The 25686-nt window shown below is 37.0% G+C and overlaps 4 protein-coding genes across 7 annotated transcripts; 1 reads left to right on the forward strand and 3 right to left on the reverse strand.

Annotated features, from left to right (window-relative positions):
• The first annotated feature begins 7041 nt into the window (after positions 1 to 7041).
• Positions 7042 to 11298, forward strand: LOC116199583 (protein NUCLEAR FUSION DEFECTIVE 4). Of its 2 annotated transcripts, XM_031529994.1 has the most exons (4): positions 7044 to 7786; positions 9103 to 9262; positions 9575 to 10007; positions 10495 to 11298. In XM_031529994.1, the coding sequence occupies exons 1-4, from the start codon at positions 7457 to 7459 to the stop codon at positions 10958 to 10960; spliced, it is 1389 nt and encodes a 462-aa protein (XP_031385854.1). In that variant the 5' UTR covers positions 7044 to 7456; the 3' UTR covers positions 10961 to 11298. The 2 variants fall into 2 exon arrangements, with proteins under 2 accessions (XP_031385853.1, XP_031385854.1); XM_031529993.1 differs by having other exon boundaries at positions 7042 to 7786; positions 9103 to 10007.
• A 135-nt stretch (positions 11299 to 11433) lies between these two features.
• LOC116199584 lies at positions 11434 to 12629 on the reverse strand. Its single transcript, XM_031529995.1, has one exon. It carries the CDS (start codon positions 12316 to 12318, stop codon positions 11713 to 11715), a length of 606 nt encoding a protein of 201 aa, XP_031385855.1. The 5' UTR covers positions 12319 to 12629; the 3' UTR covers positions 11434 to 11712.
• A 1540-nt stretch (positions 12630 to 14169) lies between these two features.
• Positions 14170 to 16494, reverse strand: LOC116201407 (amino acid transporter AVT6E). Of its 3 annotated transcripts, none has more exons than XM_031532641.1 (2): positions 16203 to 16493; positions 14170 to 16023 (listed from the first exon to the last, which is right to left on the reverse strand). In XM_031532641.1, exon 2 carries the CDS (start codon positions 15820 to 15822, stop codon positions 14632 to 14634), a length of 1191 nt encoding a protein of 396 aa, XP_031388501.1. In that variant the 5' UTR covers positions 15823 to 16023; positions 16203 to 16493; the 3' UTR covers positions 14170 to 14631. The 3 variants fall into 3 exon arrangements, with proteins under 3 accessions (XP_031388501.1, XP_031388500.1, XP_031388498.1); XM_031532640.1 differs by having other exon boundaries at positions 14170 to 16072; XM_031532638.1 differs by having other exon boundaries at positions 14170 to 16494.
• Positions 16495 to 20716: 4222 nt separating this feature from the next.
• On the reverse strand, positions 20717 to 22715 carry LOC116201783. Its single transcript, XM_031533189.1, has 4 exons — positions 22104 to 22715; positions 21874 to 21923; positions 21714 to 21766; positions 20717 to 21614 (listed from the first exon to the last, which is right to left on the reverse strand). The coding sequence occupies exons 1-4, from the start codon at positions 22352 to 22354 to the stop codon at positions 21258 to 21260; spliced, it is 711 nt and encodes a 236-aa protein (XP_031389049.1). The 5' UTR covers positions 22355 to 22715; the 3' UTR covers positions 20717 to 21257.
• Positions 22716 to 25686: the final 2971 nt, after the last annotated feature.

Consider the following 25686-nt stretch of genomic DNA (forward strand, 5'->3'; position numbering starts at 1 on the left):
AATCTAAGATAAATTTCGTGAAAAGCGGCCCGCATTACATGAACGAGAGGCCTCCGCACAAGAGTTGGAGTGTGGGAAATTGAATATATAAGGAAGCCATTTCACATGCTCTTGTTTTGAAAAACTTCACTTCGATTTATATTTATAACTCAAAAAAAAAATGCATGAGGACTACTAATTTTAAGAAGCACTGTAATGTTATACATTTTCTAAACTTTATTCAGATAAGCAATGTTGCATTTCTCAACCCGAAAATAAGGTTATCAATATTACTCACTTTCTTATGAATGGAATCACACGCACCAATTTTAGACGAAAGTGTGATATCATTTATCTATCAATTTAGGATGAATTAAAATGAGATATGATCTTGAATTTGTCTGGTGAAGCCATATACTAACAAAACATTTAAGTAAATCATTTATGGCATGTCACCTTCCAATGAGAGAGCCTCAACGCACTAGCCCATAAGCTTTTTATGGAAGATACTGTATCCTTATATTTCAAGATTCTTGTAGTGAGCCCCTGTACTCTCCATCTGATCTATTGAGGCCGTCTTTCTGTACATAGAATTTGCAGTGGAAATAATAAGCCCGATTTCAATTTCACTGAGCCTGCCTACCTAACTGTCATGGGAAATTAGGGTTGTTATAGGATTTGATGCAAAGACAACCCTAAAGGAAAGGCTGTATAGAAGAAAAGTAGCGATCAAATTTTGGAAAACTTTTCCCTATAGTGGAAGATCTCCATATCAAAAGTGCTTTAAATAAAATTAATGTAAAGTTGTAACAGCATCTATCCGCAAATTGATTGTCTAAATATATATATTTTTCACATTGACAGAGTTAAATTACCTTCCAGAGATACCTTGATGATGTCAAGCACAGAAGACTCAACTCTTAGAAGAGGGATAGGAAGGGGCTTGAGTGAAGCTATCATAAGATTGATTTGGAAGGTTTGTTTACCACAATATAATGCTACCATAAGGGACAGGAAGCATCGTGCTTTGAAATTTAATGTAGGAATTCAAAGGATGGTGTAGGACGGAGACTAATATTCTGATAAGGACCTAGAATGGATATATGAATAGAAAATGGAGACTTCAGGACTAATCTCCTATCATTCACTAGTTAATAATTGAGAGCCATAATTTTCCTAAAATTAAAAATAAAAAAAAAATTGAGAAAATTTAAAGAGCTGAGGGTTGGTCAATAAAGCTTTCACGTTTCGCGTTTCAACTTTTATATATTATATATTGATATACATTTATTGTTAGAGACTTAGCATGAATTTGACTACGTTAATTAAGTGCTAAAATTAAAAAAAAATGACTTGTTTGATAATATAAACACAACCTACTGCCACCGATGAGGTAGCTGGCCCCCTGATAATGTCCTTTATCAATGTCCTTGTAACAAGAAAAGGGATAATTAAATTAAAAGTCTCAATATTTTTAACAAATAGAAAATCTATTCCAACATTTCAAATGTTGTGAAAAAAAGCTTATATTTCAAAAATTTGCTAAAATAGACTTTCAAATATTATATATATTTGTGACTCCAATCTGTCATATTCAGATATTTGAATACTCAGGATGTGTCATGTTCGATCACCCTAAGCTCTATGGAGATTATGGACAAGGTCCACAGCCTCCATAGACTCCGCTTTCACATGTCTAATTGGCCAATAATTCGCTATACAATCATTCTCTTTATCGCATAATGTAGTGATATGTAATCTGAATTTTTAAAGATTTTCATAATTTTAGAATTATTTCAATCCGATATTGTTAGAATTTCGAGAAAAGTGGTAAAAATTGATTAACAGACATAATAGCTAAAATTTGAAACCTCAATATTTGTTTGCAACAATTGAAACGTTGGGATGATATTTTAATTGAGACCAAACATCAGGACCTTTTACATAATCTTCCAAAAAGGAATCAATTATCTATTTTATAACATGTAAAATCCGATAAAACGAAATGTGATCGCACCACATAACCTAAAATTTAAAACTCTTGACTTATTCTTGCATAACTTTCAAGTGTAAGATCTAATAAATTTAGAAAAGATTTATGTATCTATTAATTTAAGTTAAACAAAGAATGATCAATTATCAGTTATAATATTTAAGAGTCGAGAAGCGAGATGTGATATATTGCACCACAAAATGGAATTTTAAAACTCTCAGCTTATTGTTGTATGAGTACTTTTTGAGTGTAAGACTTAATACATTAAAAAAAATATTTATGCATGTATCTATTAGTTTAAATTAAAATGAATTTTACAAAGTTTTATATTTGTCATTTCAATGAATTTTAGATATTTATCTATATTATTTGTATTTAGCAAAATAAAATTAAATATTTTTATGAAAATTAAAAGATTCCCTCAATAACTTAAAAAAGATTTTCTTAAAAATATGAAATATTTTCCAAATTTAATGTACTATATGTCATATAAATATACTAATGTATATTTATAATTAAATGTACTACTGTTATAAATGTTTTTTATAGTAATTTCTTTCAACTGATCTTATTTCTCGTTATCTCTTACCTTGATCTATTTCTTTCATGATCGATATGATTTTTTATATTTTCAATAATGGCTATCTCTATATTCTTTTTATTCATGTTGGGCATATATTATATATCTTCTATAATATAATATTTTTTTAAGGTTCTTGACAATGATCATCTCATAGAAATCAAGTTCTTCTAAACAATTGCAATTTTTTTCTTCTTGGTTTTATTAAATAAAATCTTCTTTCATTACAAAACTTCATTATATGTTTTAAGGTACCATTTCTTGTATAATCAATTTGATGCAATTAAATCTTTTGTTCCTAATTACTTGGATTATTATCTATTTTAAATACATATAAAATTATAAAAATAAATAAATCATGTGAAATGCGAAAGCTCCATTTTGACAATCCTTAGTTTAAATTTTATAGTTTATTTTATTTCTTAATTAAATTATGATATTTAATATTATGTTAAAATTTGCATATAAATGTAAAAATGTTAAGATGAAAAAAGTTCTCCATAGGAAAATATTAAAAGTTCTCTTACAAAATTATAGAATATATAAATAAGGCTTGGTTTGGGAGTGTTGTTACTGAAATATAAGTGCAAAAGTATAATTGCTGAAAAATAAGTTCTGATTTTAGAATAAGCAAAAGCGTTTGGGAGGTAACAATTGAAAATTGTTGAAAGTAAAAAAGACAATTATTAATATTTGAAATAAAATAAGTAGAATTTATAAGCACCTATTAATCTGTTTGAGAAAATCACGTTTGCAACTGCAATTTCGACCCAAACCATGGTTTAAAAAAGAGTAGACTATCACTGTCATCATCCATTTATTCATTAGCAACCATTTTGCCCTTGACATATTTTTGCCATCAATTAGCCCCAAACGTTGGCATTTCGTCTACCATTTATACCCTTCCGTAATGGAAAAGTGATGGAAAAAGTAACGCCGTCCATGAATTTTCCGTCACGGAGGTTAACGGAAGGGTATAAATGGTAGATTAAATGTCAACGTTTGGGGCTAATTGGTGGCAAAAATATGTCAGGAGCAGAAACGGTTACTGATGAATAAATGAATGACGACAGTGGTATTCTACTCTTTAAAAAGCTCTTACAAAACACTAAATCTGCTTAAGATTATAAGAAAAAGTGATTATGAAATCTCTCATCGTACTTCCAAACGAACTCTAAACAACTCCTCAAACTGCGTACGTGCATGCTTATATGCTATCAAGGAGACCAAAAGCTTCTTTTGCTTTTTATCTTATTTCCTTCATCATGGGTGGTAAGAAATTACTTATACTTAAAGGGCTCGAGCAATCTGCTTTGTTATTAGATAAGGAAGATATATTGAGCGAGTCTCGACTAATAATCGAAAGGGCTGAAGCAGCTTGGTTGTCCTTTTTCTAATAAGGGGCATGCTTTACTGTGGATATAAAGGCAGCAAATATACGTGGTGTAATAATCAATCTAGGATTTTTTTCTTTATTTGGCCCTGTCTTGATATAGCAGTGGTAAACATGAACTAGATCAAGCGATTTACCAAGACTTTCATTGAGCATTTTCCCAGAACTTGCCCCAACCTTCTAATTGGCCACTGCCCTTTGCTCATCTCTATGGTTGAGTCCCTAGTTGTCTCGCAGCTGGAAGAATAATAACCAACTAAAGTACTTATAAGTGGGAGCTTGTGACATCATTGATTGCAAAATTTACCATATACATGTATTTTTATTAAATATTATTCATTTAAATAACTAAATAATAATCACCCAATATTTGCTGTGAACGTGAGGGAAAAAGAGAGACGGAGAGAGACAGAAAGAGAGTGGGAGGGTATTAAGGAATGATAGGACAATTGATAGTTGAAAAGAATCTAAAATTACTCATTTATTCATAACTTTCTTGTAATTCAATGGTTTCTATGTTTTCAATTCTATTTTTGAAAGATATTTTAGGGAGAAGGAAATTTAGATTTAGACAAACTACTTTCCTTTTCATATATAAATAGTATTGATTAAAAGTGATTACTATGTATTTAATATAGATAAAGGCTATACTCTCTTAGTATATTATTCTTAGGGAAAAGTACTTTGCAGGCACAAGGTTTAATGGTTTTGTCAAATTTGGTATAACTTTTAAAAATTGCACTATACGACATAACTTTTGATTTTCGTATCAGACATGGCACGTCGGCCAAGCCGTAAAAAAATAGAATTCATGATGTGGCAAAAATTGTGCCTCATTTGCCACGAAAATTAAAGATTGTGTTATATAGTGTACTTTTTAAAGTTGAGTAAAATTTGATGAGACCGTTAAACGTTGATACAATGTACTTTTCCTTTATTCTTATTTTCATTTTTATTATTACTAAAAGGCTGGCCATAATCTATATCTATATATCTATATGAAGCAGGATTAAGGTGGAAATGACTCCTTGACCTTGATATGAATATGGCTTGTTTAATAATTCGTGCAAAAGGGTAAGGAACTTTGGATGAACCCGACTAGATAGCCCCAAAATACTTCATTTTCGAATGAAATTTTAGAATTTTTTAAATTTTTAAATTTTAATGAATTATATAGATCAATTAAAAATATTTTTATCTATAATATCTTCTAAAATATTTGCTTTTGAAAAAATAGCTTACATCATATATTTATAGATGTATGAATTATATTTAATTTTTAAAAAACAAATCAGATTATTATTTTTTTATATTCCAAATAATAATTATAAATAGAAAGCACTACCCACACAAACAATGATCTATTCAACTCTCAAAGAATATATGTCTACTACTGGACGTGAGCTTTCAAAAGTTCGTCTACCACTACACGCAAAGTGGGTTATTCAATCATTATTATTATTATCGTTGTTGTTGGTATTATTTTAATATTTTACTTTTTATTGTTTCACTTCAAATTTTCGATTTCAAAATATGATTCATGATAAATCAAACTCAACCTTTTCTTTTTAATTTTTCTACATCTACTCATGTTCTTATAAAAGCATTCTTTTTTTCATCAAATTGAAGTCTATTTGCACACACATATATACTTTTCCGCAAACATATATCTACATATTTATGAAGTCACACACACGCGCACACACACACTATATATATATATATATATATTATATACGATTCTATATATGTTTACATATATACATTTCTCTCATTAAATTATATTATATGTTTCTGTAAATTTTATTCTGACGTATATACGCAACATGTTATCCTATAGTAACTTTTTTTTTACAATTTGTTTTTAAATATGTATGAATTTGCATTTTTTTATCTTTTCAAGATGTCTTATAATTTATTGAGAGAGTTAACATCTGAAAAAGATTCATGAAAAATAAAAGTTAGAGTAATCAAATTATGGAAAATTGTAAACACAAAGAGCAATAAATTAATCAGCATTGATATGATTCTTCGAGATGAAGAGGTAAAAAATTTCTTATTTATTGTTTTGTCTATAGTAAATTGTATTTTTTTTTTTTGATAAAATAACTCAATTCATGCAACTGTGAGAAAAAATCATGTGGATACATTAAGGAACCAAATAAATGAAGGATCTATCTATGCTACTAAGAATTTCAAAGTGTCAACTGCTTCTTCACAATAAAATTTTGTATAATTTTAGGATTTCTTCAATTTTGTACATGTGGTTTAAGTGTTTAATCTTGATAACGTTACAGATAAAAAAATTCATTCTGCCATGGTTCAAATTTTTAAATTTTTTATGCATAATCTTGACAATTTTGAATTTTCAAAGGCTTATGTTGAGTTTTTTTTTCTATTTTTTACTTATCTTATTCGTGAAATTAAATTACCATTAGTCTTATATGTCTAATAATATATTGTTATCAATTGTAAATTACTATTTTAAAAATTCATAATACACATTCGATATAATAATATTAGCAAAAATTCACGTTTAATCTCATGCAATATACAGGCTTCACGACTAGTGATAAATACAATGGTATCTCACGTGAAGATTTCTAATTCTTTAATTGTCACAGTGACCCACTCATTACTTCCCAACTCTGCTTATAGATTTCTATAATAAAAAGGAAAAAAAGAAGAAAAAGAAAAAGAGAAAACTCCGATACCTTACTAGCTGGCTTAAATAAAAAAAAAAATCCGCCTCTAGATCTATGTTTACGATGGTCAGCGTTGAGCTAAGGCAACCCCAAATTGACAGAGATCCAAGTTTTCATCTGGGAGCGAGGCAGCTTGACATTGCACGCAGGTACCGGACACGATGTAATGGACGAGTTCCCCAGCTTCCCACGACTCTTATATCGATTGTAAAAGATCAAATGAAACCGCTGTCTCATACTCGTGTCGAATTTGCATTCTTCCTCTACTTGAACTGTCCCCTTCCATCAACGTGACATCTTATCGGAAAAGACATATCACCGTCCACAAATATCATTAAGCAGAAGAAGAAGTACCCCAGCAAAAAAATTCAATCTCAAAGGCGAGAAATTTATGGACTTCCGTCCATAACCGGAGCCCCACTTTCAAAGGGGGTATCGATGAAATTGGTGGCCTTTCTAAGTAAACTGATGAGGTTTCACCCGCTTTCCGACGTACTCCGAGGAAACGTCCAAACGCCATTGATAAAACTATATAATAACAGAGTTGAACTCACCGGCTTTCATTGTCGTTTGTGGTGTTCGGACAGACAGTGATCTCGCCAGCTTTCATTGTCATTCGTAGTCTGTCAATTCAGTTGCAACCTTCCTTTCGCCCCCGACCCTTCAAATTCCTTCCCGACCTACCTCACGGTCTCACCGCGAACTCTCACGCCCACCACACTCGCAAGACCCCTTGAGGTTCTTTCAGCTCAAAGTTGAGACCTTGACGTGATTCAGAGCCAGACCCGCCAAGAGTCCGACCAGCAATGCCGCCCCAGGTCCTGAAGGCCGGGAGCAGGCCCCCCTGGGTGGGCCTAGCGGCGGCCGTCTGGGTCCAGATAGCGGCGGGCAACACCTACAATTTCCCCCTCTACTCGTCTGCCCTGAAATCTGTGATGGGTTACAATCAGCAGCAGGTGACGTTTCTGGGCGTGGCCAATGATATCGGAGAAAACATCGGCATCCTCCCCGGGATCGCCTGCAACAAGTTCCCACCGTGGGCTGTCATGTCCGTCGGGGCCGTCGCATGTTTCTTGGGGTATGGTGTGCTTTGGCTCGCCGTCAGTCAGACTGTCCAGGGTCTGCCCTATTGGTTGGTGAGTTGTTTGGGCGTGATTTCTGCAGCTCTGCTTTGCTTGTTTCGGTAGTTTGATCTACTCGGTCTTGGAATATTAAGCCCGATTTCATGTTCACGGCAGAGCTATTACACATCTCTTGTTCATGAATCTGTGCATATGTCCATGTCGTATTTGGATTTGATGTGTGATCGCGATATTGATTTAAATTTACATTGAATGACTTGATGTTTTTCATCCTCAGTTGCCTGCTTGTGTGTTGGGGATTCCTTGCTATTACATTGAAGACTTTTGAATTCAGCTCAAGCTTATTCTCTGCCCTTTTTTGCCCCCTTTAGAGAAGAAGTAGCTTGACACTGCATAATAGAAGTTGGCTTGGATTGCTAGTCTATATTCTACAGCAGGAAATGTATCCCAGTTTACTGTCACTGGAACTAAGGTTTTTAGTGCTAGAGGCTGCAATGTCGGAGTATGCAGGGAGGGTCTTCTTGAAATCGGGTTTTGATTTGAGAGCGCAGCTCTTGTCGGACTGCGGTTAGCCTATTGCTTATAACAATCGAATTTCTAGATTTGCACTTTGGAGATTCTCCCTTAAAGAGTTGCCTGCTTGCACACGATACTAGGAGCAACATTGTGGTGGTTTTCCCTCATTCCCCTCATTTCTTGGCTTTTTAAGGAGAGTGTTTGTAATTTATGGTAAGATTGAGTTTGACACCCTTTGTTGGAAATTGGAATCCCCCCCGAAAGCTCTCTCTCTCTCTTTTTTTTTGCTCTATAATTTCTAGAAAAGGCAACTGCTTTGATCTACTTAAAAATATTGGTATGGGCACATATTGTCTATTGGACACCACTCTTGATTTGCCACTTATGGATGGTTTTATATGAATTGGTTGATTGCAGTTTAATACTTAAAAGCACCGAGCATGAAACAGAGTCAGCCATCCTGTAAAGGAGAAACAAAATATTAGCACCTGTAAGAAGGTTGTCAAAAATGTTCTGCAGTAATTTGTGAACTAAAAAGAGGGCAGGAGTAATAGGAACTGATGAGCTGCCCAAATTGCTAATAACATTATACTGCCAGATCTAAACCATGCCATTGCACTTGCATTTCTCTATAAAATGTGTGGTTTATGGATAATTTGCAATGGATAATGATGTTTACAAAACTTACAAAAAATCCCGTTTAACAGAACCAATACCATTTACCCTGATTTATCTCTTTCTAAGACAGCTCTTCCTCTCTTCTGTCTCAACAAAAGCAATGGAACTTTTCATAACTGACCACTCTATATATATTACTTCCGATTTACTAATTAATTTTCGATATACTGTTTTAGTTATGGATCGCCCTCTGTGTCGCCACAAACAGCAGTGCATGGTATGGGACGGCAGTGCTTGTAACCAACATGAGGAACTTCCCCTTAAGTCGTGGAACTGTGGCTGGCCTTCTCAAAGGTTACATCGGGATCAGTGCTGCAGTTTATACGGCAATATACAGTATGGTCCTTGACGAATCGGCCTCAAAGCTGCTGCTCTTTCTCACTCTTGGACTTCCTGTAATTTGTTTGGTTATGATGTATTTTATTCGGCATTGTACTCCTGCCTCAGGAGAAGACTCCTCGGTCCATGTCCACTTTCTCTTCACCCAGGCAGCGAGTATTACACTTGCTGTGTATATCTTAGTGGTCACAATATTATATGACTTGGTCTCATTCGGGAAAATTCTTGCATACATAATTATCGTGATAATGATTGTTCTGATGGCCTCCCCCCTAGCAATCCCGGTGAAGATGACTTTTTTCCCAACAGACTTCAAGAAGTTTGGTCCCCGAGGCGCTTCTTCGGACAAGTTAGCTGAAGGAGACAGTGATTCGACCCCGGCAGATCCGTTACTGTTAACTCCTTCTTCTTCGGAAGCTAATCTTGGGAACTTCCATGAGAGCGAGTATACCTCGGATGTGGAGTATCTGCTTGCTGTCGGGGAGGGGGCAGTGAAGAAGAAAAGGAGACCAAGAAGGGGGGAAGAGTTCAAGTTTCATGAAGCTTTTATCAAGGCTGACTTCTGGCTCCTCTGGTTTGTGTACTTTTTAGGGGTCGGTTCTGGAGTGACAGTTCTCAATAATTTGGCTCAAATTGGGATCGCATTGGGTGTCAGTGATACAACGATCTTGCTTAGTCTCTTCAGCTTCTGCAATTTCTTGGGACGTCTCGGGGGAGGTGCAGTGTCCGAACACTTTGTCAGGTACTGACATTGTCTTGTTCAAAGCTTTGATCAGCTACTATTCCACAATCATTGATTGTTCGTTTAATTACTTGACTAATACTTTCATTTTCAGTTGCATTGAATAACTTGACAAAATGTGTATAAGATGTTAAGGTTTACTCAAAACCATTGTCCAGTTTCAAGGGAAATATTTATATATCATATAGAATAAAAAACAGTGACTTATAAACTTAAGTTTGGATAAGAATTGGAAAATCAAAGCGAGTTTTATACAGTGTTTAATAGTTGTCTACTGACTAATCTATCTCATTTAATGCACTGCTATGATCAGAAGCTCTTGCATGTCTTAAATGTTCTTGAAATAAAGTCTGCTCAAGAAGAGCCGCTCCACAATTTATAATGCAATTCTTTTCTAAGGGCTAAACTCATAGATACTGTACGCAGTTCTTTTGCTATTTGTCGAGAGCATCCTCCTAACATTTTACATCAATTATGTCCATCACAGGTCAAACATGATTCCAAGGACAATTTGGATGACTCTTGCGCAAACTATTATGGTAGTAGCATTCCTTTTGTATGCGTCAGGCCTCAACGGGACTCTCTATGCAGCCACAGCCTTGCTCGGGGTCTGCTATGGGGTCCAATTCAGCATAATGATCCCAACTGCCTCTGAGCTTTTCGGGCTGAAACATTTTGGCATAATCTTCAACTTCATGGGGCTGGGAAACCCGATTGGAGCGCTCCTGTTTTCGGGGCTGATGGCAGGAAAACTCTATGATGCAGAAGCTGCAAAGCAAGGATCTTCGACCTGTGTGGGCACTGATTGCTTTAAGGTCACGTTCCTGATTTTGGCCGGGATGTGTGGGCTTGGGACTCTGTTAAGCATCATTCTGTCTGTTAGAATTCGGCCTGTCTATCAAATGCTCTATGCTGGGGGCTCTTTCCGAATCGCTCAGACTTCAGGTCACTAGTGAGGTAAAGACGTCTTTCGGTGTATCCATGCTGCTCTCGAAATTGTGCCCAAGATTTTTGCTGTGTATAGGGAAATTTCAGGACTTGGATCTTTATCGAGCAGAACTGGGGGTCTCGTGGGCAGATTATTGTCTGGCTGAGTTTTTTTTTTGTCGTGAACTGGCTGGAAATTGAAAGGATGTTATACGACTTATTGACTATATATCGATCCTGTTGTGCGATACTGAAGAGATCAAAATTCTACAGCTGTAATGAGATGCTTTATGCAGTTTTTATGCTATTGCTGCATAATCTGAGTAAGCATATGTCGGTAAAATAAAAGTTATGCTTCCATTTATTCGTTTCTCAGTCGGTCATTGCTGCTTAAAACAAGTATGAGAGGCTCTTTCACTAGTCAAACCGTTGCTTCTTTTCTAAGGAATAGATGGAGTTCTTGCATCTGATGATAGTCTCAGTCAAATGGTTATTATGATGAGGGCTTGCAAAAGCAAAGGGAAGACAATCTCATTGCTGATACAGAAGCTTGCTGGTAAAGTTTCTCTTCTGCATGATCCCACCGTACTGAAAAAAAGCACCAAAAAAGGAAAAGGAAAAGGAAAAGGAAAAAAAGGGCAAAAAAAAAAAAAAGGACCAAAAATCTATGGTGGAAGAACCTAAAACGCATCTCACACCATCAAATTCTAACTCAAGACGCATACCATAGTAACAGGAGGAGGAAAACCAGCACCAACAGAAGAGGACATAGGAATCTTTATGTTGGTTTCAAATCTTGAAACATACTATCCCACCTCATCTCTTCCACCCCCATGGCAGACCAGTACCGGTCGCTCTCAGCTCCGACCTTCTCCTCTTCGCCAATGGCATACACCAGAGGACTCGAGAAGCTCTGCAGCCTCGGAGCAGAAACCGCCATTGGAGTCTCGCTCCCATTCGTGAGCAGCAGCCTCCTTTGCTTGCCATTATGTGCCATTCCCAGCTTCTGATGCTTCCTCAGCACCGCCCCTCTCAGCCTCCCGCTGCTATAACTCCTTGGCCTCGGCACAATAGCGAGAGTCGAATCTTCGCAGAGAGACATTGCTCTCATGTACTTTGTGAGACAGCTCCTCGTGGTCTTGATTGCTGAGAGGAGCCTCGAGATAGGGGGAGGTTTCATCATGATCTCCTTGTTCTCCTTCCGGGCGAGTTTGATAATCTCCAGCCTGTGCTTGGCTATGGATATTCCCATGCTTTGCAGGAACTCATGGGTGAAGTGGCAGATGTCTTCCTGTTCGAGCTCGTTGTGCGTGAAAGAGAGGCCGTACTCGTAGACGACAGAAGGGTCGAGACCGGTTTTCGACAGCCAGGAGAACCAGTCCATTGGGTTTGAGAGAGTGTAGGAGATATCTCTCTATGTTGATGGTTAAGGACACACGGATATATATATATATATATATATATAAATATATAGCGAATGCCGTGCAGGGGAGGGACTGACTGAGAGTTGATCTCCTTGGGACTTTTTGTTGTTATGGGGTCTCTTTTTAGTACTGCTTTCGCTCGACTTTGACATGTGCAATTTGCAGTGAAGATTAAGGATTGGAAGTCACGAAAAGCATCGATAATACGGCAATAAATGAAGGCGAAACCGGGAAAACCATCCTTAAATCATAAGCATGCAGTTGAAACATTCCAAGTAAGCTCGGGCAATCTGACTGACTTTTGGGTAATAATTAACCTAAACTTCAATGAGAAAAAGCAGCAATCTCTTTCCCGACGTGAATGGAGTGGATCCACATATACTTTATTTGCACTGCAAGATCATATCAGACTCTTGAGAGTTAGCTGACTGAGGGCAACACCAGCGTGATGATTGAGCTGTTTTAGGGCATGAGAGGGTCTGAAAAGGACTCCTCGGGCGAAGTTCTCCTTCAATCACGCCATGTTAGAAGAGCGGAGAAAAAGGCTTTTTACCCACTCACCCCCTTACCTTTTTTGTTTACTGCTGGTGATTGAAGGCACCTAACTCGATGAAGGAGCATTAAAATGAGAGAAAAGGATGCTCAATAAAGTGATGCTCACGCTCGGTCCAAAGGTTAGCGGTCTGGTTTTCGAGTTGGATCGCGATGCAACTCAACTTAATTTTGTGCAACGATTATAATTATTGACAAATATATATGAGAATATGTATGTGAAAATAGATAGTGAATTTATTATAAAAATGATTCGAAAAAAAATATGATAGAGAAATTATTATTAAATGATAAAAATAAAATAATAATAATAATTATTATATTATTAAATTTTAAAAAAATATAGTTGAGCTGGATAAAATTAGATTATTATCAGAAAAGCAAACGGAGCCATAGATATGTGTTAAGTTTTCTTCGATGGGATTTCACATGTCCATTTATTTTCATTTTCTTCTCCCTGCCCGGTCAAATCACTAAATTGGCCTCAAAACTTCAAATTAAGAGGACCCCGTTTTGGCAGAAGAATAAAACAAGTGGAAGACAAAAGGACAGACATATGACAGTATATAATTTTCTATCAGCCTTAACTTCAGTCTAGTCTACACATATTACAAAAGATTAGTTGGATTTCTGAGAAACTATGCTGACATTTTTGCTGTGGAAATTACTTTTAAAAGGGAAATTAATTGGTCAAGCCTCTGTTTTATTTCAACATCACTAACTTTAACTGGAGATGATTGAAGAGTTTGGACTGTTATTACTGCAGAACACTTCTTTCCCCAAATTCAAGAAAGCTCTTCTGTAACAAATACTTTAATTTATAGGTAGCAGAAAGTATTCACATGTACTCCAGAAAGGCTAACGTAAATTAATTTTGAAAGTTGAATATGAGAGAGACTGATTATGTTTTGATATGTGGGTGTACAGCTGGAGCAGGTATTCATATAGCTCATAAACTACCATTTTGAGGTTAAATCCGTCGAATTAAAATTGTTTCACACATTGATCTTGATTACAAGATCGTCAAAAATTGATCGCAGATCCACCTCTGACCATGTCCCGACAGCTGTTGTGGATCATGGAACCGGGATATCCGAAATGTAGATGGCCAAAATACATGGAAGCACAGAACAGATATACAAGGCAAGGAAAGCTATTCGGACTCATTGCGTCGTGAAGATGCAAGTATTTGCAGATACAGAACAGCCAATGCTCGAAATTGTTGCCGAATGAAAGATTTTACAGCATACCAACAGACAAATCCAAAGCACAACAGGAAGTGAGTTCTCTGTTATTCATTTCTGCTCTGAATAAGATGATAATGTACGAAAAAGAATAGGTTAAGGAATCATTTAACAGAGATTCAAAGAAAGAAAAAGAACTGTAGTTGCTGCCTGTATAATTACAGTGCAAAGTGAAACTCTTCCGACCTCTAAAGCAAATGGCATGAGCGGGCACGGGTGTGCTCTGTCGGGCCTTCATATGCAAAGTAGATGGGCCACGGTCTTCATGAATATGCCCTCTGCTCACTTGTAGCTCTTTCACAATTATCCAAATTCACGCAGTCATTAGCTCTCGAGCGGGCATCAAGAAGCCCAAGAATGCAAAACTTCCAACAGATGACGAGCCATATAAGCCGAAGTGCAAAACTTCCAGAGATGACGAGCCGTATAGATGACGTTATATATAAGCAACTTCTCTAAACTCTCTGCAGGATGAGGTCATTCCGATTTGCTTCTGATGCTATATACATTCCCAATGATTCCAACTACACTAACTATGATCGCGAGTACTAGCATTACCCAAGACAGGATTCTCTCTCCGGTGCTCAAACCTGCACCTTGGGGACTCAATCTTAAGGCAACAAGAGATGGGAAAATAAAGCCCAATGATACAGCTGCAGTAGCTCCAGTGAATTTGAAGGCAATCCAAATGTTTGGCACCATGGTCGATCCTATGTATATAAGAAGCAAAAGCACTCCTGTTAGTGCCAAGGATCTCTTCCTGCTCTCAACCAGTGGGCTCAAGCCCTCGAAGAGTAAGGCATCCACAGTCTGCCTCAGGGAGAAGTGAATTACCGGGAAAACGAGAACCAAATGAAGAACATACCCAACGCGAACTATGTAATCTATAGCAGAACTTAATGGAACCCCAAGATCTTTGTCAAAGTTGGTCAATATGTCAGCTTCAGTGTCCTTCCCAAAGAGGAGATAACCCGATATGGCGGTTGAAGCATAAACCACGACGCAAATGATGGTCGTGATCCTCCCAACACGATTCATCTTCTGGGGGGACCGCTGCTTAAGCTCATTGTAGATGGGCTGGACATTGAAGTGGCAAACATAGGCATTTGTCATGATCGGTATAACCACGAGTAAATCCAAAATTGCCTTCTCAGAACCAAAATCAGGGGCCATCCTGGGGGCTTCGCTCTTTCCTTCAATGAGCTTAATGAAAGCGACAATGAAACAAACCACAACAAATACAACAGCAAGTGCCACCGAAGCCGCAGAAGTTAAACTTAATGAGTCAATCTTCTGCAACGCACAAAGGGGAGCTAGGCACACCAACAGAATTACCAAAATGACTAACTTCCTATGATCCCAAAACCCATGCCCTAACCACTGATCGAAAACACCTTCATGGCGGGGCGACCCCGATAGAACATCGCCCATTATAATCAAATAAACCACCATAACACCACCATTGTTCACGATTATGCAAATTTCCGACATTACCTTCGCGGGCTTCCCCATGGCCCGCTGAACGAGCTCCCCATAAGATTCGGCCTTGCAAAAGACAGAAAACCTCACCAACATCTCGACGCTGATCTCCGATATAATACCCATCAATATGATCATAACGAACCCCAGAACCAAGCCAAGAACCTTCATGGTGGCGGGCAGGGCCATGATCCCGGCCCCAATGATTGAGGTGGTGAGATTGAACACTGCACCGGAAATTCCCGACCCGGATTGAGATCCGATAAGCGGGTAATCATCGATATCCAAATCCAAGTCATCGTCATGCCTGCTGCCATTCTTGGGATCTATATAGCTCTCCACATCAAGAGGCAAGAACTCGGAGGGCAATTTCGGGCTGCCGTAATCTTTCTGGAATTGCAACTCTGCGTATGAGTTCTTGGGGATAGCCGAGTAATTGCTATCCATGATTAAACGAAGTGGGAAGGAGAGGATCACTACGGAATGCCCCAAATAAAAAAAAAAAAAAAAAGGGGAGCTTGACGAACGGATCTGAAGAACGAGAGAGGATAACCCGTTGAAGAACTTACAGATAATCCAGAAATGTTGGCCCCCAGAAAAGAAAAGGAGAGATATTTTTTTCTTTTGCTTATTCCCCCTCTTCAGTTGTCAGCTAAAAATCAGTACGACCTCCATGAAATTCCAGTAGATCTCATTGGTCAACGTTTCACCGGTCTTTCCTTTCTGTTTCAGCTACCGGCGGGAGAAGGGGAGAGAGAGAGAGAGAGAGAGAGAGAAGAGAGGATGGAGGAGAGTTTGCTTTGCTATTGGGCCATTGCGAGTTCCTACGTGGGCAGAGAAGAAGAGGCTCAACCTATTTTTTTCCGAAATTTGGAACAAAGCGGTATTGTAGTCAAATTCATGGACTCAGTTATCACGTTAGAAATTTTAGTTGAAATTCAGGATATAAGCAAACACAATTCCTTTAAAAAAAATAATAATAATACTGTTGCAATTTCATTTCATGTTATTGAATGTTATGTCTTGATACCGAACAGATCCTGACACTGTATTTTGAAATCACTTTACTCGATAGAATTAACATGTTGCTGTGAAATGTCTAGAAAGTATAAAACATGTCGCGTGTCTTGATAATTTTGATTGCGGGAGTGGTTTGTTTCGTTCATGTGATAAAATCAATAATCAACATATCCACTTGCTATTCAAGCAAAACTTTTAGGGAACCACGAGGTCGGGGTGACCTAGTGCGTAAGGCTTGGGCAAGTTGTACTGAACATTCCAAGTTCAATTCCAACTATGTACAATTTCGATTCTCATAATGTAAGAGTATTTCATGTGTAACTGCATATATTAAAGGAGGACGTACTCGATTGAGTAGCGCCTTGGTGATGGATCGCTCCTTTAGAACAACTATGTTGGCGAAAAAGTTATAGGGGCCTCGGATTGTGACCGCCCTATGTTCGACATCTCTTATTTACAAAAAAAAAAAAAAATTCACCCTGAGAGGAAAATAAATAATCTTTTAATAAGTAAAATAATAAAATCAATAAATCTCGACTAATTCATGTTTGAACTCGATCAATCCACTAAAAAATAAAGCTCCCTCAGTCGTGAATTTTCTTTATTCACAAAACGTAAATTTGGTACCTTTTTTAGGGAGAAGAGGTGTTAAACCACCTAAATCAATCTACTTGGCACAAACTTGGATCATCTTTATGTCGTTATATATTCAGGTTAATATTATCATGGGCGGCATTAAATTGGAGATTTGTGGCAATCTTGAGGGTATTTCCGTACTGCAAGAGCCTCCTAACCATCACTCCGATAGAACTTCTGTCCACTGGGGATCCACCTTACGATGGAATTTGGGTTGTTTCGCTAACAGTTTCAGATGAGGTGAACCGCATCCGCTTGCCCAAATATACTTTCCTGCGATTGTATTCGTCAATCGAATGATATCTATAATCAGTAGAACGCAGGGCATTCAAACTCGGAAAGCGGAAGAGATTGGGAGACAATTGAAAAGGAATGCCAATGAATCGAATCAATGATTATTAGAATCTCGAAGAGAAAGAAGGTCAGCAAAATAATATCCAACCTCGTTCACTCGTTACAGCCTCGAGGACCAGCAATGACACTGCTCATTAATCTAAGTTCCCATATCTTCGATTTAACATTGCTTTCTTCAGATCATCATCTAGGCTTTTAACATCATTCGAGCTTTTTGCATCCCCACTCAATATACATTACTAAATGTTGTCGAAAAATGAAATTATTCACTCAACTGTAGAAACAAGCAAAGAAAGCTGTATCGAGTGAAAGTACAAAGGGAGCATCATTTACTAACCCCGAGAGATCAAGCTATCGCAAAAGGAGCATTCTTGGAAAATCCAGCACTACTTGCTGCAGCAACAGCTGGTGCGATAGGGTCTATTTTCAGCTGCACAAACATAAACAGCAGCTTAAGATAGGAATCTAGAATCACTAATTATGGTTGCATTGCATGAAGAACCGACCAATAGAGACTACTTTCCTTCGCTGCAGCTTGAAGTATTCTTCCTGCATCAGAAGGAAGGATATCGGATATGCGCAGCAGCCTGATGCCACGAGAATTTTGGCCATTGTTTTGATTGTGAACCAGAGAGGTACCTGATATCATAGGCCAGGTTAAACTCGATTTTTTGGTGCAAATTGTATATGGGCGAAAGCTTATCGAGTTAGAAACGCAATGGTTCAGACGGTTCGTGATTTGGAGTTCGGACAAGGAAGATATGACAAGTTTAATTTTACTGAGCGAGCGGTTTTACTGATTCGAGAAGGTCCAGGCCGCGAATTTGGAGGCCTAGGCCTTGACTGATCTGTTCACCTGACCGAAATTTGACTTTTTTCTATATTTTTCTGTGGATCCTGAGCATATCTAGAAAAGAAAATTAAAAGGAAGATATTTGAATTTATTTGGGTTAATATTCTTGGGTCCCATGAAAGATAATCCTTGAGATTTAAATTAGGAAAACGATTCTTGATTATTGGGGAAACTAAATTTATGACAGATTTTAAAGTTTTGATGTCTTTCTCCCCTATAAAAGCTAACCGTAAGTGTGACTTTGAAGGTGTGGATGGCAGAGGAGACGAAGACACCACAGAGAAGAAGTCGACTTGGGTTTTAGGGAGTTTTTCTTAGTACTTTTATTGATCTTTTTTTAATTTAATGTCTATGTTGAATTCGTTTATGTGTTTTCTATTCTTATGGGCTAAAATTCTTCATGCTAGGATTGCAATAAACCCTCGTGTAGTTATCTCGTTTATTTTCTTTTGATCTAGTGAGCTTATGATTCTAATTTATTTAGTTTATTTCCGTGTTTAATGTTTGCAGTTGCATGATCACTAATTATATTGATCTCAATTGTCTAGATGAACTCGAAAGGGGAACTCTAGATATAGATTAGGGATAGACTAGCCTAAGATGGGCTCTGATAGCTCGTTTCGATGGTAGATTCCGGTCTACGGTTAAATTGGTAGGATAAAAATATACCTATTCACCTTAGGTAGCCGAAAGGTTGGTACTTAATGAGCTTACATTAATTTGGTAACCATAGAAATATAGGGGATCGGTTAATAAAAGTATTTTCTTGAGTGATTCGAAAGAATCTTAATAATAGTTAAGAACCTACCTTAGTAGATAGAATTTTAAACGAATTAGGGATAGAGGGAATATCTCGAGTTAGCTATGTGTTGGGAGACATTGTAATTCTACACCGTATCCACCAATTTTATCATCGATTATTTTTAATTTAACTTATATTTTACGAAATCGATATTTGATTTGCTTGACTTCAATTGAGTTGTGAATTTCGATCGCTAGTAGAGCTTTGGTCAAGTCCTCATGAGAACGGCCCTCTATTCATCACTTTATTACTTATTATAACTTGTGCACTTGCAGGATTTAAAAACCGTCTAACAGTACCTATCAAGTTATCAACCTCATCCCAACTGCCATCATGGGCCTCAAACTCAATATACATTCTGTTAAACAAAAACTCAGATCCGTGCACGAGCCTATTGTTGCAACAGCTTAGAGAGAGTGAAGAATCAATTCAAGTCAGTACAAGTCAGAAGATTATAATTGCAATATCAATTAATAACCTAGTTGCAAGCTCTCTCTTTGAACTCCTCGTCGAGAAGCTATAAAATCAAGAAGACCAGCTACCGGCTGAGAGACATCATTGGGGCAGCAGCAAAGTCGAACTGCAGATGCATAAATTTCCCCTACAGGACTACATTTATATAAAAAAACAATAACAGAGTACTGAAGACATCAGACCTGTGCAAATCAACAGTTTATTGCTGACAGCAGAAGGGAAAGAAGAAGCCAGTAAGACATACCCAGAACTTGATAATGGCATCAAGCTACTAACCGTGAGAAGATTATAATTGCATGACTGAGATAAGGCATCGAGGCAGAAACAAAGTTGAACTTCAGATGCATAAATTTCTCCTATATGACTACATTTACATATAAGCAATAGCGGACTGAAGATACATCAGAGCAGAGCAGATCAAGAGCTTACTGCTGACAGAAGAAGCGAAAGAAGAAGCCGCAAGACATACCCAGAACTTGATCACTGCATCATTGTCTTTATCAAACAGCTCGAAATCATCAAATAAGTGCAGAGAAGAAATTCTATACATCAAATTGGGTGAAAATAAGGGAGAGTTGGTCCGAGTAGCCTACAATTTTTATAAGAAGCTAGACTATCCCCTACCCTGTTAATAGTGGATCCAAATTCTTCCGTAACCTGCACTATAACAAAGTTTATGGGTTCCCATTGCCATTGCGACCTAATCATTTTACCTATTGCAAAAGCTTGGGGTTGAGCTATTGCAATAGAGTATAGGAAAAAGCAGAATAAAGGAGATGCAAGACACAAGCAACTGTTAGCGGTTGCCACCCAATTGTTGAAAATTGAGTATGTGAGATGAACGGAGTAGAGAGGAGCTGGATATAATGGACTCAATATGAAGGGAATGGAACCACATACATGTAGAGGGAGAATAATATCTACCTTTTGTATATTACTAATTATTAGTATTCACTGCCCACTCTGCTTTTATAGATTAGAACATGAATCAGAACATAGTTTTGTCAGTACTTTATGTCAACACATTTCAGATACAAAATCTCCCACAATAGGGTAGGTTCTTATTGCTTACAATTATACCGTATACCTGTGCAAACCCCTAACATGGAGCATGACAATGCACGAGAACTGAAAATGGCCTTTTAGACACTCTAAGGAGTAAACTCTAATAATAATGCAGGCACATATTCGGAAAACCATTCCTGAAACGAATCACATTAGTTTAATATGAATCAGCTAATCTGCATTCTCGTTTAGCATGGGAAGAATCAATTGTGCAGCCCATAGAACATGAAGCGAAGACTTGTGTACACAATCCCCAGCAAGATTTAAATTGCATATGGGACAGCTCTTGAACTCAATGGAGTGAAACACGTGTACCATATCAGCTGAATTCTTAACGAAAAACATCTCATTGTTGAAGAAGAAGTTCCTTACATCAACAGGAATCCTGAGAGGCTTTCCACTTGGGATCTCCTTGCTCATTTATCCTTCTTTGGAAGAAGCTGGAACTCGCTCTGAACTACTTATCCCCTCCCTGTTCATATGCGTTTTCTCTGCAGAAATTCCAGATTGTGATCCTTTGTTGGAGGCCCCGGACCCAAGCGATTCTTGACTTTCTTTACCGACAGCAGTGTCCTCCTTTTCATCGGAGCTGGTAGAAGGTTTTCTCTTTGCCTCAACAACTACTTCTCTTACGGTTTGTTCCAGCTTGTCCAATCTCTCTTTAACTTCATGAATCTCTCTTTCGGCCCCGGCTTCTTTCTCTTGTTCAGCAGCTTCCAGTTCCATAGCTTTCGCCTTCTCCTCTTCTTCTTGTTGCTTCCTCTTCTCTTCCTGTTCCTGATGCGAAAAATCAGCAAAGATGACAATCATGTCAACCCAACCGTGAAGGTGAAAGCAGAAGCACCGCACCGAACAGTCAAACTGAGTGGGACTTACAGCTTCCATTTTTCTCATTTCATAGCGAGCATATTGAGCCACCAAGTATGCAGCTGTTACAGTAAAACCATTTTCTCTTAGAAAACAGCCAATCATCAAAAGCAATACGTATGATATGAGAAATGTAAAATACGGTAGGTGCAGTCGAGTATGGAAGTACCCAGTGAAGGCATGCAGGCAAAGAAGAACTGCACGAGATGGAAGTCGAACCTGAACAAATCACAAAGATATTTACAATTTAAGAATATGTTCCAGTGTCGGTGTAGTATCAATAGAAAAAAAAAATGGCATGTCCTGACAATCCAATCAAACTCCAGGAAAAAAAATCAAGCAAGAACATTGAAAAATCATTTGGTCGCAAAGAGCATCGAAACTAGAACGATAACAGACCCGAATCTCTTCTTCTTGGGTGGCTCAGCGAGTAGAATCTTAGCAGCAGTCGGGAAATCGAGATTGTCGAGCTTCTTATATGTCTCAATGTAGCTGCTCAAGCTCGAGCTGTTCTTGCCGCCATCTTCAGAATGGCCATTAGCGCTCCCCGTTTTACTGCCCTTGTTCCCGCTGGAGGAACAGTAGCATCCCCGTCGTGTCACCGAGTACCGCTTCACGAAACGAGCCCAGACCTTCTGGACGGAGAGCATTGCTTTCAAATTCGTTTAACAGGAGAAACCCCAATCATCATAAGGAGGAGGAGGAGGGCAGTTCCAGGTTGCGAAAAGCTTTCCGGAATCGCAAGTATGAGTTCTTGGGCACAGCCGAGTAATCACCGTCCATAATTGAGCCAAATTGGGAAGAGGAAGTTTATGAACGGATGAAGAGGAAGAGCAACAAGAGAACCGGCTGGAAAACTCACAGAGAAACCACTGGAGAGATTCTTCCGCCGATGAAATGGCGGCTGAGATCTCACCGATCAACGTTTTCTTGTTTGTTTCTCTTCAGCTACCGGCGGGAGAGAGAGCAACGGAGTGGGGAAGGGCGCCGCCGGGGGGGGGGGGGGGGGGGGGGGGGGGGGGGGGGGGGGGGTGGTTGTGGGGACAAGAGGGGTTTGTATTTGGGCCTTCTTGTTTTATCCCACGGCATGGGCTCTAAAATTTGGACCTCCATATATTTTCTTTTTCCCCTTTCGATCCGCAGCGGCTGTCACGCACGTGCGCGATTGCTTTCGTACTTTTATTCAATCCCGGTTTTATCTTTTATGAAAATTTTATTAAATTATGGACATTAGATTAATTTTTGTGGATATTTTGTCATGTAACTAAATAAGTAAATTACCCAAAAAACTAAATAAGTAAACGTGGATGGATTTTTCTTTTTATGGAAAGATAGTAGTCGAATTTTCAGAAATTTTATTTCATTTTTTCTGTCCTATGAAAATAAGAGAGTAAGTAGGGGCAGGATTTTACAACAAAATCAAATTATAGAAAAAATAAAAATAGTTAAAACATGAGACTTTCACTTAAATAATAATAAATATATAAGAAAAGATATAGTTAAAATTTAGAGTTGAATCTCATATATATATATATATATATAATATATATATATATATATATATATATATATATATATAAATAAAATAAAGGTTTTAAACTAATCATTTTAAAGTGATTGTACCATGCGTGTAAGTAAATTACTTAAAATTATAATTAAACTAGCTCAATTATTAATTAAATTATACATATTTTGAGTAAGTTACACGTTCTTGAGAAATTTGTGGAGATTAATTACTTGGATTCTTAGTAAATTACTTATATTTGAAATAAATTACACGAATTTCGAAAAAAACTTTGCTTACATTTTTAGTAAATTTACGTGAATTTTCTGAAAATTTTATGTAAATTTTTAGTAAAATGTAGAGTGCATCATGCACCAATTTTTGTGATTGCACCCCAAAATTTTCCATGAAAATTATATTTAATGATACTTTAGTTGCATATTTATGAAGCTTTAAGTCAGCCATTGGTCGACTTGCTGTGCGGTGTGGATTTACTCCGACAGATAAGTTATGCCAATTGTCTCACAGAGACTGCGAGCGACTAGGTCGAAAAATGGATCATGAAATATCCAAAAACATAATTCATGAATTGAAGGGATGGTTTTTTACTCAAGTTCGCAATGTCATGATTAAAATGAATATAAAGAAATCTAAAATTGAAGTAGGACATACATTTTATTGCGATGATGTTAAAAAATAGATCGTTAACACTTCGTTTGGTTTCGCAATCGAATTTTAAAATTTTAACTATAATTTTAACTCTACCCATTACACAATAAAAATCAACTTTTCAAAGTAAAAAAGATGGAGCCCATACATAAATCCACATACATCTCCATTATACTCAATTCAATTTTTAATATTAAATTCTCTCAACTATTCATTACTTTTTCACATTTTTTCTAATAATTCAACAATACAGTCATTACAACCCAATTAAAATTAAAATTCAACTCAACTCAATTCTAAAATCAAACACACTATAAATATCCAAAAACGTCATTCATGATTTTACGACTCTCCTCATTTGAATCCTCATACGAATTTTGAAGTGATTGATAAGTCATTACTTGAAATTGAACTGATGGTTTGTTGAAATCAAGTAATAATAATTACTTAAAGTGAAGGTTGGGTTGCTTTTGTCTATATCACAAAGAGTAGAAGGAAAATTTTGAGCGTAACTTTTATTTTCCTAAAACTACCCATCACAAAAAAAATCAATTAATTAAGAATAATTAGATCAGAAATTTCGAATCTTTCTATGAATATTTCGGTATGCTATAATTATATTTGGTGGGAAATGGTGGGACAAATTTGTCCTTTACATGTGTATTAATACCTTTCGTACAGGCAGAGTTTATTAGGAGAACAAATCCACGACCTCAAGGGGAAATCTCTTTAAATCCATTTTTTTATTATTAGATTATTTTTATTAAATAATAATAATAATAATAATAATAATAATAATTGTTTTTATTCTCATTATTCAAAGATTTCAGCCTTGTAGAAGAGACAAAGCAAGCATATTAATTAAAGAAAATTTTAATAGGATTCCGTGCCACGGTGACATGCTCCGTATTTTAGATCAAATATTTAATTTTTTAATTTAAGTGTTTAGTACTTTTACTATTTGTGATGAATTATACAAAATATCAATCGTAATATTAAATACTTAAATTGAAAGTAGAAGTAAAGAAATACTTATACTAATCACAATTACTAAAGGATTACGATGTTGGCAAAACCCATTAACTAGAGGATTACGATGGAAGGTAGGAAAAAAATGGAACACCTCGACGGATTCTTCTCTCGACACCCTGTATGCTCCCTACGATAGTATCCTTATCCACCTCAACAAGCGATTGAGCTATCAATCCGTTAGTCCTACCTCCCTACTTCAAAAATCGATTTTTTGTGGCTTGCCCCTTTTTTTCATTGGTCTTTGCAGGTCTCAGCTCCCCTTGTCGTGATTGCTAGTTTGAACCGTTCAAGGGGCCTTAGACTTCCTTGGTTTGATTACCTGAATTTAGGTACGCTGATTATGTCTGTTGGTTGCGATTGTTAGCGAGATCTTGTGCTTGGATACCGGTCTGAGATACCCTGACTACCCCACTTCATTATAGAGTTGAATTTTATAGTGGATTTAAGATGTTTTTCTTCCCAATTATCTTCGGGATCCACGATAAAATACTGTTAGTATGATATGATCAAAGCTTATAATTTCAAGATAGCAAATTACATTTGTATTTGATCTTCTTTGATGTTTCTTCCTGTTATCATTTGTAGTTTACCCATAGTTTAAACCCTTTGTTCCATTCTTATAATTTCTAATCGGGTATTTTACTCTGTATTCGATTTTGCTCTAAATTTATAAAGGATCCGCTTAACCGCTTGATAAAAAAAAAAAGATAAAGGAAAAAAATGACAAACACGACTGCTTCTCGTCTCAACTAAAGATCACGAGAAGAAAAGCGGGTC

This window comes from Punica granatum, chromosome 3 (assembly GCF_007655135.1).
Source record: "Punica granatum isolate Tunisia-2019 chromosome 3, ASM765513v2, whole genome shotgun sequence".
NCBI lineage: Eukaryota > Viridiplantae > Streptophyta > Magnoliopsida > Myrtales > Lythraceae > Punica > Punica granatum.

Coding starts and splice junctions, on each gene's coding strand:
- LOC116199583 (XM_031529993.1), top strand. CDS start 7,457: ATGCCGCCCCAGGTCCTGAAGGCCGGGAGCAGGCCCCCCTGGGTGGGC. Junction 7,787..9,102: donor AGGGTCTGCCCTATTGGTTG/GTGAGTTGTTTG, acceptor ATACTGTTTTAG/TTATGGATCGCCCTCTGTGT. Junction 10,008..10,494: donor GTGTCCGAACACTTTGTCAG/GTACTGACATTG, acceptor TGTCCATCACAG/GTCAAACATGATTCCAAGGA.
- LOC116199584 (XM_031529995.1), bottom strand. CDS start 12,318: ATGGACTGGTTCTCCTGGCTGTCGAAAACCGGTCTCGACCCTTCTGTC.
- LOC116201407 (XM_031532638.1), bottom strand. CDS start 16,080: ATGGATAGCAATTACTCGGCTATCCCCAAGAACTCATACGCAGAGTTG.
- LOC116201783 (XM_031533189.1), bottom strand. CDS start 22,354: ATGCTCTCCGTCCAGAAGGTCTGGGCTCGTTTCGTGAAGCGGTACTCG. Junction 21,924..22,103: donor CCCAAGAAGAAGAGATTCGG/GTCTGTTATCGT, acceptor TGATTTGTTCAG/GTTCGACTTCCATCTCGTGC. Junction 21,767..21,873: donor TGCCTGCATGCCTTCACTGG/GTACTTCCATAC, acceptor TTACTGTAACAG/CTGCATACTTGGTGGCTCAA.